Source organism: Thermomyces dupontii (genome assembly GCF_041956625.1).
Source record: "Thermomyces dupontii strain NRRL 2155 unplaced genomic scaffold VTN31scaffold_2, whole genome shotgun sequence".
Taxonomy (NCBI): Eukaryota; Fungi; Ascomycota; class Eurotiomycetes; order Eurotiales; family Trichocomaceae; genus Thermomyces; species Thermomyces dupontii.
This window is the reverse complement of record NW_027192308.1, coordinates 377,571-388,813: the sequence shown is the minus strand read 5'-3', so window position 1 is coordinate 388,813 and position 11,243 is coordinate 377,571. Positions and strand designations below refer to the sequence as shown.

Here is an 11,243-nt window from a genome sequence, read left to right as displayed (position 1 = left end):
ATGGCAGTCTCAACGGCACCGCGCTCCAACAATACTACGACGAGGTTTACGGGGCGTTCGAGGAGGCTGGCTATGAGGTGCGTCCCGGGCCCAAGTTGGAGCAGTGGTTCAAGGAGGCCGGGTTCGTGAACATCCACGTGGAGAAGTTTGTGCTTCCATACGGCGTCTGGCCAAAGGATCCCCATCTTGTCAGTTATCCCCTTTGCCCCCAGACGGTGAATCAATAACACTCCAGTACTGACCTCTTAGACAGAAGAAAGTTGGCGCCTGGAACCAGACCCAGGGCGAAGCGAACGGCTTCGAGGCCGCAGCTCTGGCACCTTTGACGCGGTTCAAGCAGTGGAGGAAGGAGGAAGTCATTGTCCTTGCCAGCAAGGCCCGCGCTGACGGCCGGAACCGCAACATTCACATGATGTTCGACTTGTGAGTGTCACCGTAGCTATTATCCGGCATTGCTATACACTAGACCACTAACCACAAATATCATCCGCAGCTATGTTGTCTACGCCCAGCGTCCCGAGAACTGACCAACAATACTATGTACTCCTGTCGTGCCTGGACAAGTTGTTCGTGTAGCCTCGGAGGCTCGGCCTCTTGCTCTCAAGGTCCGAGCCGTCCACGTTAACAGCAATGGAGGAGCCCCAAATTGTACCGCAAATGTCCGTGGCTCTGTGGTTAGAAAAATCTAATAGGAGTGTGAGAAGTCATCCATCTAAAATGGTTCTAAGCAGTACATTAGTTGCTCATCCATTTCTTTTTCATTCCTGCAAGCCCTTTCTACTATGCCCTCTTCCACATGACTGGAGCGCCAGCTCCGATTCAGAAAAACAAAGAGTTCCTCCGCAAACGGTGTTTCAGTAAGCACAGTAGCATAGTACTGAGTAAAAACCATGGCTTCCCCAGGGATCTTCGTCATCCCAGAGGTGATGTTCTGCTCCTTTACGGTTTGAGCTTCATGTGCAGTTCATCAAATCAAGACCTGCTTCATTTGTCTGTAGGGAGCTGCTGCTCAGCTATTCCTCTGCTCTCCCTTTATAGAGACTACCAAATCTTTGCCCAAAACGACAAGGCTCTGTTCGTTTCAGGGCATGCGCGCGACAGCCGCGCGTCACCAGTCAATCCTCGCTGTAGGCAAGGCACGTGATGGCACGTGAGATCCTAAAGTCGTAACCTTTGGAGTTTGGGCTAGTGCTGTGATACGGAGTACGAGTACGGAGTAGAGAGGAGCTTATCTTCTTATCAGTCTAGTTACGCCAAACTAGATATGGAAGGTGTAGCTTTGATGCTTGAAATTTTTCTGTTGCTGAAGCTCATCTCAGTAAACACGACGCTATTCAACTGCCAATTGATTCTGTTCAGCCATGTCGAGCCACCCGCCGTCAAAGAAACGTCGCCTGGAATCATACAATGTGGATGTCAAGCTGGTCGAGATATATGAGGACCTAGCCAACGAGAAGGACGATGTCCGACTCAAAGCGGCGCAAGAGCTGGTGTCCAGATTCACTCCGGCGAGCAACCCGACCGAGGAGCAGATTCATAAAGCTCTGCGCCGTTTGTTCCGCGGTCTATGCAGCGGACGAAAGGCTGCCCGTGTCGGCTTCTCGATCGCACTGACCGAGGTTCTTGCGCAGGTCTTTTCGGTCCCGCGGCCCGATGGGTCGGAAGTGACTGTCCCAAAGGTTTTGGAGATTTTGGAGTCAACGACGGATGCCGGGGGTAGTGAGTCAGGGCAGGTTAGTGTGGTTTTGTCTGATGGCAGGGAGAAAGATCTAAGGTTGTGGCAGGAACACCGGGACCATCACTTTGGTCGATTGTTCGGCGCGGAGGCGATTATCAAGTCTTCGATCCTGTTCAAGCCGGATGTGGCGCTCGGAGAGTGGAAGCGGCTTGTTGCGCTTGTAGTTCAACTGGGAAAGAGGAAACCATGGCTGCGAGAGGAGTGCGGATGGATTCTATACCGTGGCATATTTGACCTGGCCAGTCAGAAGAGCGATGTGAAGTACGCGGAGGCTCTTATTGAGGAGATTCGCACTCAGGACCTGATCAAAACTCCGGAGGGTGTTGCTCTCTGGCTGGCAGTGAAGGATGCGTTTCCCACCGCTGCTCTCCCGGAAAATATTTGGAAGCACAATGATCCCTTGGACAGTCACGAAAAGCATGTCTTGACCAAAGTAATGAAGGAGTCATCTTCTGCAGATGAAGATTCACAGAATGGTGTGGCAGAGAACCAAACCGGTGTTTGGAATCCTAAAGTTCACTTTGCATGGGATGCTATACTTTCAAAGATTTCCGAACCAAGCTCGCGCGAGAAGTCCAAGGAAAAGACCAAGTCTTCGCGCCTGAGTTTCAGCGACTTTTGGACTGAAATTGTGGACAGTATGTTCTATCCGCTTAGACATGGACACCGCTAACAGTTCCAGATGGCCTTTTCGCCGCGGCGTCCTCGGAAGAGCGGAAATTCTGGGGCTTCTCGTTGTTTAACAAGGTTCTGAACGAGTTACCATCGCATCTGGCTTCTCGGACTTTCTCAAAGAACCTGGTTAGATGTCTCACGAACCAGCTTGCCGTCGAGGACCGCTACCTCCACCGCATGGCCGTCAAAACTGCCAAGACGATTCATAACCGAGTGTCAAGAGAACCGGAGTTTGCCACAGCTGCCGTCAATGGTCTGCTCGGTCCGTCTGGGTCGGTCAGCTTTGACCAGGTCACGAAGACAAAGACTGTGGAGAAGATCGTCGCAGAGGCTAGTCCTACTGCATTATCTGAGATCGTCTCCCTGATTGATCGTCTGATGGCGCGTCCTGGTACCAGCGAGGAGCAGCCGGCAGCATCGAATCGCCAGTCCCTCGCCAACGTCCTAGTCGCGGCCGTCCGCGCGCGAAGCTCGGCTGGCAAGGAGTATCGGCCGATGTTAGAGACGATTCTGTCCACTCTGGTACGGTACGCATACTCAACCAGCGGGGTGGATAAAGCGCCGGAACCGCCGGTGTCGACGGCAACGCAGGAATACCTCCGGACCAGGATCAACACTTGTTTGAACAGTCTGGTCGCCAACAGCGAGAATCCCGCGGAGATGGTATACCGTGCCGTGCGGCAGATTCGTGACGCACAAAAGTCGGGGACTTTTGTGGTTAAGATGGATGGTGCAATCACGGAGTCGTTAGACAAGGGATTCAAATCATTGAAGAAGTTGAGCAGTAAGGTACGTAATCTCGCACAGTCCTCGGTATGAATCCTTTTCTCACTGTGAGCAGGTCAAGCACGAGGGAGACAAAGTGGACGCCAGCGTTCGAGCCTTCCAACTTCTCTACTCGATGACGTTATTGCAAGTGTACAACGGCGACGCAGACGCAGTGACGATGCTCGACGAGTTGGAATTTTGCTACTCCAAGTTCTGGGGCAAGAAGTCGAAGGGAAAGGAGGACACGGAGGACGCGTCGAACGCGTTGGTGGAAATCCTCCTGAGCTTTGCGTCGAAGCCTTCGCAGCTATTCCGACGCATGAGCGAGCAGGTCTTTAGTGTATTTGCGGGGCAGATCACCGCGGATGGCGTTCAGTCGCTGGTTTCTGTAAGTTTTACCATCTCTGTCTTCTAGTCAGGTCAAATCTAATTCTGATATCCACAGGTCCTCGAAGCCAAGGAGAACCTTGCGGGCCAGCAAGAGATGTTCCATCGAGAAGACGACGACGATGAGGATGATGATGACGAGGAGATGTCTGATGCGGACGAACTGGACTCCGATGTCGAGGTGGTCGATGCAAGCGACGAAGAGAAATCGGGTCCTGGGTCAGAAGAGGAGAACGAAGAAGAACTCGCCGCCTTTGACGCCAAACTGGCGGAGGCCCTGGGCACGCGTCGCGCCGACGAAGACCTCGCAGCTGACGATTCCTCGTCCGACAGCGGCGGGGAAATGAACGACGAGCAGATGGAGGCCGTCGACGAGATGCTCGCGCGCGTGTTCAAAGCCCGCAAACAAGCACTCAACAAGAAGCGCGACAAGAAAGACGCGCGCGAGACAATGGTCAACTTCAAGAACCGCGTGTTGGATCTCCTCGAGATCTACGTCAAGAAGTGCACGTCGAGCGTGCTGGCGCTGGATCTCCTGCTGCCCCTGCTGCGACTCACCCGGACGTCGACTGTCAAGCAGCTCTCGCAGAAGGCGGGGAATGTGCTGCGCGAGTATACCCGGCTGTGCAAGGGGAATGCGCTCCCAAAATTAGTCCTCTTCCGATGCCGAGGGTGATGGGGAGGGTCAGGTCCAAGCGGCGTGGGATTTGCTCCGCGCGATCCACAGGGAGGCCATGCTCTCCGGCCCGCCGGCACACGCCGCATCGGCCAGTCAGGCAAGTTTATTGCTTGTCAAGGTGCTCGTTGCACATGACAAGAATAATATCTCTGCTGTGGTGGACCTCTACGCGGAGACACGCAAGACGCAGCTGCTCAGCAACAAGTGCCATGTGCAGCCGACGTTTTTTACAGATTGGAATAATTGGTGTGTGAACGCGAGCAAGTCACTGCGGGAATGATGATGTATGTAATGCTCCACAGTTGTATATACAAAAGCACCATCGTAATGACACAAATCACTCGAGCTTAGATCAGAATCCTTTCACATATCTATGGTCCTGCGTTTCAGCCAAAACTTCAAGCTTCATACCCACGCTCACCTCGCCCTCTGCTCGCGGCGCGCCCAACATGCCAAAGCATGGCTTGTACTTGATCCCTTCATCCACACGCCGGAACGACATAAGCGTATCCCATGGTTCCGTCTTGTGCTTCTCCGCCGTCGAGGGCTCCACGTTGGGCACCTGGCAGCGGGCGCAGCGGGCGACGATATCAACATCAATCGTTCCAGTATTCCTCTCTTCTTCTCCAGCGGACAAACGGACTAGTTTCCACGAATCCTCCGACCACGGCAGGTTCCCTTTGACGATGATATTCGGCCGGAACCGCTCAATTGTTACCGGCTGCTCTCCCTTGGCCTCCAGCCGCCCGTTCAGGTCTGCCAGTGACGCCTCCGACGCGATCAGCACCGGGTGCACGTCCGGGAAGAACGTGTGCTGGGTGCGGCCGAGGCGCTCCGGCGCGCCGTTGCCGCGCAGCACGCGCGGCGTCGGGCCCTTGTACGCGAGGCACACGTTCCGGCCGAGGAACCGCGAGAAAGGCTCGTTGACCTCCGGCCCATAGAGATATCCGTCCGTCTGGACGTCCCAGATCTTGACCTGGGCCAGGGTGGTGTTGTCCCGGAGCCAATCTGCAGTGGGGTACGCGGGGATAGACGCACACACAGCACCCTCCTGATCTTTGTCGCGAATGCTCAAGATCAAAGACTGCCCATCCTCACTCAACGCAGTGTTGATCAGCGTCATCTGCGGGATCTGCCGGATGGTCAGAAACTCGTGCGTCGCGGCGTCGACGAACATCCATCGCCGGTCGAGATCCAAGCCGTGAGTGCGCAGTGTAGTTTTGCGCACGGTGAACCCGCGGCAGGACTTGATCGGGTAGACTCGCAGCTCAACGATATCCGTCGTCTCACCCTTTTTCCGACGCGGGAGGTGCAGTAGTGGAGGTAATAGTTGTGGCCATTGGCGGTGAATCACCGGGATAAGGGCGATGGGGATCAAAATCGCAGCACAGAGCGAGACAGTCGAGAGAGATGTGGCTGGACGGAGTTTCAAAGTGTCCATGATTCCTTATTCTCCCCAAAGTAAACCCGATAACTATATATTTTCAGTTGATTCTACGCGATGACTGCCCGGCTTTGGGTCATGGAACGCGATCTCAAGGGGACAGATTTCTGGCTATTCGAATTTCCCGTGCTTGAATCGAGTCATTGCCGTCGCAATTCAAAAGTCGAAACTGAGCGAGAACACATGAATTGTGCAGGATGAAGCCAGTCTCGAGTCACAAAAAGGACGGATGCGGTCCGAGATTACCTAGGTACATAGGCCTATCAAGATCGACCCACAGCTGATAAATCAAAGGTCCATCATTTCAAACGCGCCGGTGGTAGCTATCCGCCCGCCATCTGGAAATGGCTGGTATATATTACTGATTCTGTCTTTGTCGATATCGTAAGACAATACAAGTCAGATCAGAGATGTCACATATATCCTATATCAAGACAGTACATGCAGTCAGGGCTTGGAACTGCGTATTCCGGGAGATTCCGCTTCGTCGATCCAACAGGTCACCAGGCTCTTGATCAAGGCTACGGCAACTTCCCGGCCCAGCTCCAACGAGTCGGTATCGGTGCCGGCGGGCACGTGAAAGAAAACCACGGACCGAGCGCAGCCTTCGGCCAGCGCGTGCGCCATGCTCGAATAAAAGATGAACTCACAGAGATAACGGCCCGCATCATTTGACAGGTGGAGCTCCGCCCGCGGAGGCGCAAAGGACCGCCAGGTCTGCAGGAAATGCTCATCTGGTGGATACGGAGCTACCCGCAGTTTCAATCCGGCCTGGGGCTGGTCCTCCGAGTCAGCGAGCCCGGGCTTCAGAACGGGCGGAAATCCCTGGTCCTTCCAGATCTTCTCGCCATACTCGTAGCCGATAGCACCGTCGACGTCCGTGATATTGTAATCGTCGCGGTGTGCTAGCGTCTCCACCGAGTAATAATCCCGACTGGACGCAATCCCCATGTGGACGACCACGTCCGGTCTCTTCCCACCATGGGCCTCTGCGAACTGCTCAAGGATGACCGGCAACTCTCTCCGCACCGCAGCATACGACACGGGGATGGCAGGCGGATACACATGGATTTCAATTTCTCTCGATGAGACAACGGCGGAGCCCGTCTGCTTCTTGGGCGGGAGCGTAATGGATGGAGGAAGAGAGGTCGCGATCAGATGGGACGCATTGACCCGGTTGTTTTTGAATGGCTGTCCATGTCAGCAAGGCTCCTCTGTTGTCGACCATGGTAATCGGGGCAATCAGTACCCCGTAGCCAGTCACAAGAACCGTGACCTTGTCCTTGTCTGACCCCGGAAACGACTCGGAGGCATCCGCGCCGATGTCTCCCATGGTTGCAGGTTGCGGGCTTCTCTAAAACTCGCAAAATCGCCACCGGTAGCGACCAGGGGTAGGCAAGATCCCAGGTTTCCGGCAGCACCAGCGAAAGGGGTTGTTTCCTGGTCCTTGATGGCCCCTCCGCTGCACCACCCACTCTGAGGGAGGGCACTGCATGTGACGCCCATTACTTATTACTTATCCTATCATCACGTGAGCAGAGTCATGTGACCTTAAGCCAACGGCATGACTGCAGGCTCTCTCAGAAGCGGCAGGCGGTTTTCCATTGGGCAGTGCAGCGTCTGCATTGCAGTCTCGTAATTAATTCCGCCGTTGGAAAATGCCCATTGGACTGTAAGCCTGCAGCAATGCGGACGGTTGCACGCAGCATCCATTCCTCACGGGAAGTCTGGCGACTCGAGCCATGAGTCTCTCGATGCCAATTGGAACGTACGCTCTTGTCCTTTTGTTTGATTGGCTTCGAGGGGGTACACGCTGTGTGAGAGGGCACTCCAACCGGGGATCGCACCCGCAACGGCAAAGTTCTGGAGGAGAGTGGTCGCCAGAAAGCTTCACTGTTCGCAAACGTCCGGGCGCGGGTGTCGCGGCATGGCCAGACGGTAGGTAGGTATGGTAAGTAAATTAAAAACCTTAGGTTAACTACCTAGTTACCAAACAAAGATTAGCCGGTGATTACCTAACCAGATTAGGTAATATTGAAGAAAGGACCGAAAAAGCAGGACGCGTCAGACGCGTTTGTACGCGTCTGTGGGTCCGCGGTCGCGTCTGGCGCCAACAGGGGTCAGTTTTAACTTTTTTTTCTGGGAAGATTTTGGAGAATTGTTCGCCGGATTGCATTGATCACCGTTGGGAAGAGTGATGAATGCTGCGCATTCTCGCGTCGGCATCATAGTGTGTGCCCATTGACTCCACTGGCTGGCCGGGATGATTCAGGACGGTCCTGGTTTGGGGTGCTTGTCCTCGGTTAACCCGCTCCCAGCCCCCTCATTTTTCTCGAATTGAGCCCCTTGCAGTGAGCCCAGATTGAGAGAACAATGTGATCAGTGCCCGTGCTCGTACTCGCAGAAGTCGATTCAGCGCACAAGTCAATTCCCGCCGGGAGCAAGAAAAGCAGGGCTGTGATCTGTGAGGCGTAGGACGAGAGTAATCGTACTGCAACCCAAATGCGGTGCGGCCGTTACTGGGAAACCTGGATCGTGATTGGCATCAATGCACCCAAGTCACCTCCATCAACGCCTAGCGCGCTCTCTCTGGCAGCGTCCGCATCCAAGCACTGACGTGGTTTGTTGGATGAGAAAGCGGTGACTTGGACTCTCCCGCGAGTGGAGAAGCGCCGAGTTTGATGCCTCAGGCCAGAATTTCCCGATCCGACCACCGTAGTCTCAAGCAGAGTCACCGCTGTCGGATTGCTCTCTCTCTCTCCTCTTTTCTCAACAAGATCCGTCCCTGATATTCTCGTCACGACCGTCGCCGTCGCTTTCTATTTCCTTTGTGTGTTGGGTACCCGCGGGTGCGTGTGGCTCGACGTTCCTCCGCCACCCCCCGTCGAGCCCGATCCGCCGTCTTCACTGGGATTCCATACAGTACACAACCTTGCGGAATCCCAGGACGAACGGCCTCTTACGCACACTCTGTCCGTCCGAGCCACGCCTCAGGTTTCTCTTTTTATTTTTTCTTTTTTGCTTTTTTCATTCCTTTCGGTCTCATTTTGCTTTCTGTTACGACCCAATCGCCTCGGCTACGGTCAACCGCGCTCGATTGAATTCTCGGTCGCAGTGTTGAGAATTGCCCTATTGCTGATTCGCGTCCGTCTGCGCTCGTCGTCACCCTTCGCCGCTTTGGTTTCGGAATTGGTGTGCGACGCCATGGCCTCGTTTTGATCCGCGAGCCATTATGCCAAGTTGACAAACGTGTTCGGACAAAATTAAGAGAAGAACGACGCATTGCTGACGAATCCAAACAATCGGCATTGTTATTACCCTGCGACATCGTTGTTAAGAATTCATCAATCGCGCGTGCAGCCATGACTCATCTTCCCCCCGGCATCTCGCGCACGCTTCCGAAGAGCTTCGCCTGCTCCTCGGGCGGCGACACGCCGAAAACACCCTCTCATCTATCTCCTGAATTGGAGGTCCCACCCCCGCTTCGTCCGTCCAGTTATCGCGTGCGGCGGCCCCGGTGGGAAGGTCAGCCCGGCTTACTCGCGCGGCTCGATGGCGCGCCGACAATTTTTGATTTCACTTGGCCCGATCATCCCATCCCATCTATTGAATTTCCACCGTCTTCAACGCCATCGAAAACGGAGGCTCCCGTTGCTGCGTCTGCTAACCCGGAATTCTTGCAAGTTCCTTCGTTCCGGCGGATGGAATTCAAGACGCCGCCCGCGCAGATTCGGGCCGCTCCCTACAATGGCGCGGAGGAGTCGGAGCGCTCTCCGTCAGATGACCATGCCACGATAGGTGGATCCATTGAACGTCCTGGGTCGGCTTGTTCATACTTGTCCGATTCCTCCGTGTCGTCTGTCGAGACCATGATTACCCAGCCGTCCCTCGGTGGGAGCTGCACCAGCCCCGAGAGCGATATCTTTGATGCGAATGGCTTCAAGCCTGAGGAGACAAGGAAACTGCTTTTGGAGTCTCCCATGCGCAACACCGCCCGACCGCCGACAGCGCCTCCGAGGAAGCGGACAAAGTGGACGGCGGAAACGGACAAGCATCTGTGGAACACATACCAAGCCTTTCTGCAGGACCCTACGCTCACCCCTTTTAAGCTGCTTCCGGGAAAGCTTCCTCCGCTGGGTGTATCGTATCGCGTTGCCCGGGCGGCCAAAAGAAGTTGGAACCGCACTCACGCCAAACGTCAAGGACATCCTGTCTCCGAGTCGGCAGCTCCCGATAACACTGGCGACGGGAGAGGTGGCAGTGCCACTCCGACCGCGGCGAACTCGAACAACGACAAGAAGCTCAGATGGCCTGGCTCGGAAGCGGCCACGCGGCGGCGACTAAAGTACTTGTGCACTCGTAAGCCGATGGTGGCTCCTCATTATCAGCGGTTGTTGTTGAGTCGCAGTCCGTCGCCGGCTGTGGAACCACTATCGTTTTCCGGCAGAGTCGCATCGCGCGCTGGAACGACGACCGGCGATTCAACCAGATTTACAACTCGGGATCTCGGGATGTCTCTCGTGTCCAGCTCCCTGCCTTCGAATCTCTCGCAACTTGCCATGCCTCCGCCCTCTGACAAGGATAATGATCCGACTCGGACACCGGGAATTTCGTTCACTTCGGTGCCGTCAGACTCTCCTTCGGAGGATAAATCTCGCCCTGCAGATCCTGTTCCGCGCCTGGGGTCACCTTTTATGTATCATACATGGGGCCCGGATGGTTCAAGACGTCATGCTTCGCCGGTAATCCATGCAAGGCGGGAAACGATTCACGTAACGGACATGAGACGTACGTCGCCATCACGGCTGGTACTGCATAGTAACGCGCCTAAGCGCCGCGCGGACCACGAACCCGAAGTGAGTCCCGACCTCCGAGGTGTCCAGCGCAACGTTCGTGAATTGGTCCGGGATGGCAAGCTGCGGGATGGTCAACGACGTGTCCGCCTTCGAAACCGAGGGAACACAACTAGCGTCCTCGGTTCCAGGGAGCGTATGCAACAGCTATTGTCATCGGCATCACCTTTTGCGATTTCTGGCAGCATGCCGAACACTAATCCTGAGAACTCGGCCGAAGGTGAACGGATCCGTCGTTTGGGATCGCCATTTGAATTGGACAACAAGCGACGGCTCATATCATCTCCCAGAACCCTTCGGCATGTGCCATCTCTTTCGGATCCCTTCACTATCGGTTCTCGGTCGCATATCCAGCGTGAGAGGACAAGCTCCCTGGTTCATGAGCAGCAACTGCCTACACACTTGCCGTATGATTCTACAGAAGACGGGATCTCTGATGCGGAGCGTATCAAACGGCAAATTCTCAATCTGCCATTCATGAAAATGGTTCGAATTCATTGATTTATTCGTAAGGCAGATGCATACTAACGATAGATGCAGCGCGATTAACCCTCTGCGTTCGTTTCAGATGCGTTGAATGATGTCGACGACCAAGCAAGGAGCAACGATTGATGATGATCACGACATGAGCAAATGAATTATTGAACGACTCGTGATGAAAAGACCATCAAGCTTGGATTACGATTGCCTCCGGTGCTC

The 11,243-nt window shown here is 54.8% G+C and overlaps 3 protein-coding genes across 3 annotated transcripts; 1 reads left to right on the top strand and 2 right to left on the bottom strand.

The window, feature by feature from the left end:
* Positions 1-4,599: 4,599 nt before the first annotated feature.
* Positions 4,600-5,688, bottom strand: VTN31DRAFT_2517 (uncharacterized protein; the record flags this gene model as incomplete). The annotated part of the gene is made up of 1 exon (XM_069402694.1): positions 4,600-5,688. The coding sequence occupies one exon, from the start codon at positions 5,686-5,688 to the stop codon at positions 4,600-4,602; it is 1,089 nt and encodes a 362-aa protein (XP_069261950.1).
* A 450-nt stretch (positions 5,689-6,138) lies between these two features.
* On the bottom strand, positions 6,139-7,024 carry VTN31DRAFT_2516 (uncharacterized protein; the record flags this gene model as incomplete). Its single annotated transcript, XM_069402693.1, has 2 exons — positions 6,139-6,882; positions 6,941-7,024. The coding sequence occupies 2 exons, from the start codon at positions 7,022-7,024 to the stop codon at positions 6,139-6,141; spliced, it is 828 nt and encodes a 275-aa protein (XP_069261949.1).
* A 2,029-nt stretch (positions 7,025-9,053) lies between these two features.
* VTN31DRAFT_2515 (uncharacterized protein) lies at positions 9,054-11,093 on the top strand (the record flags this gene model as incomplete). The annotated part of the gene is made up of 2 exons (XM_069402692.1): positions 9,054-11,030; positions 11,085-11,093. The coding sequence occupies 2 exons, from the start codon at positions 9,054-9,056 to the stop codon at positions 11,091-11,093; spliced, it is 1,986 nt and encodes a 661-aa protein (XP_069261948.1).
* Between the last annotated feature and the right edge of the window lie 150 nt (positions 11,094-11,243).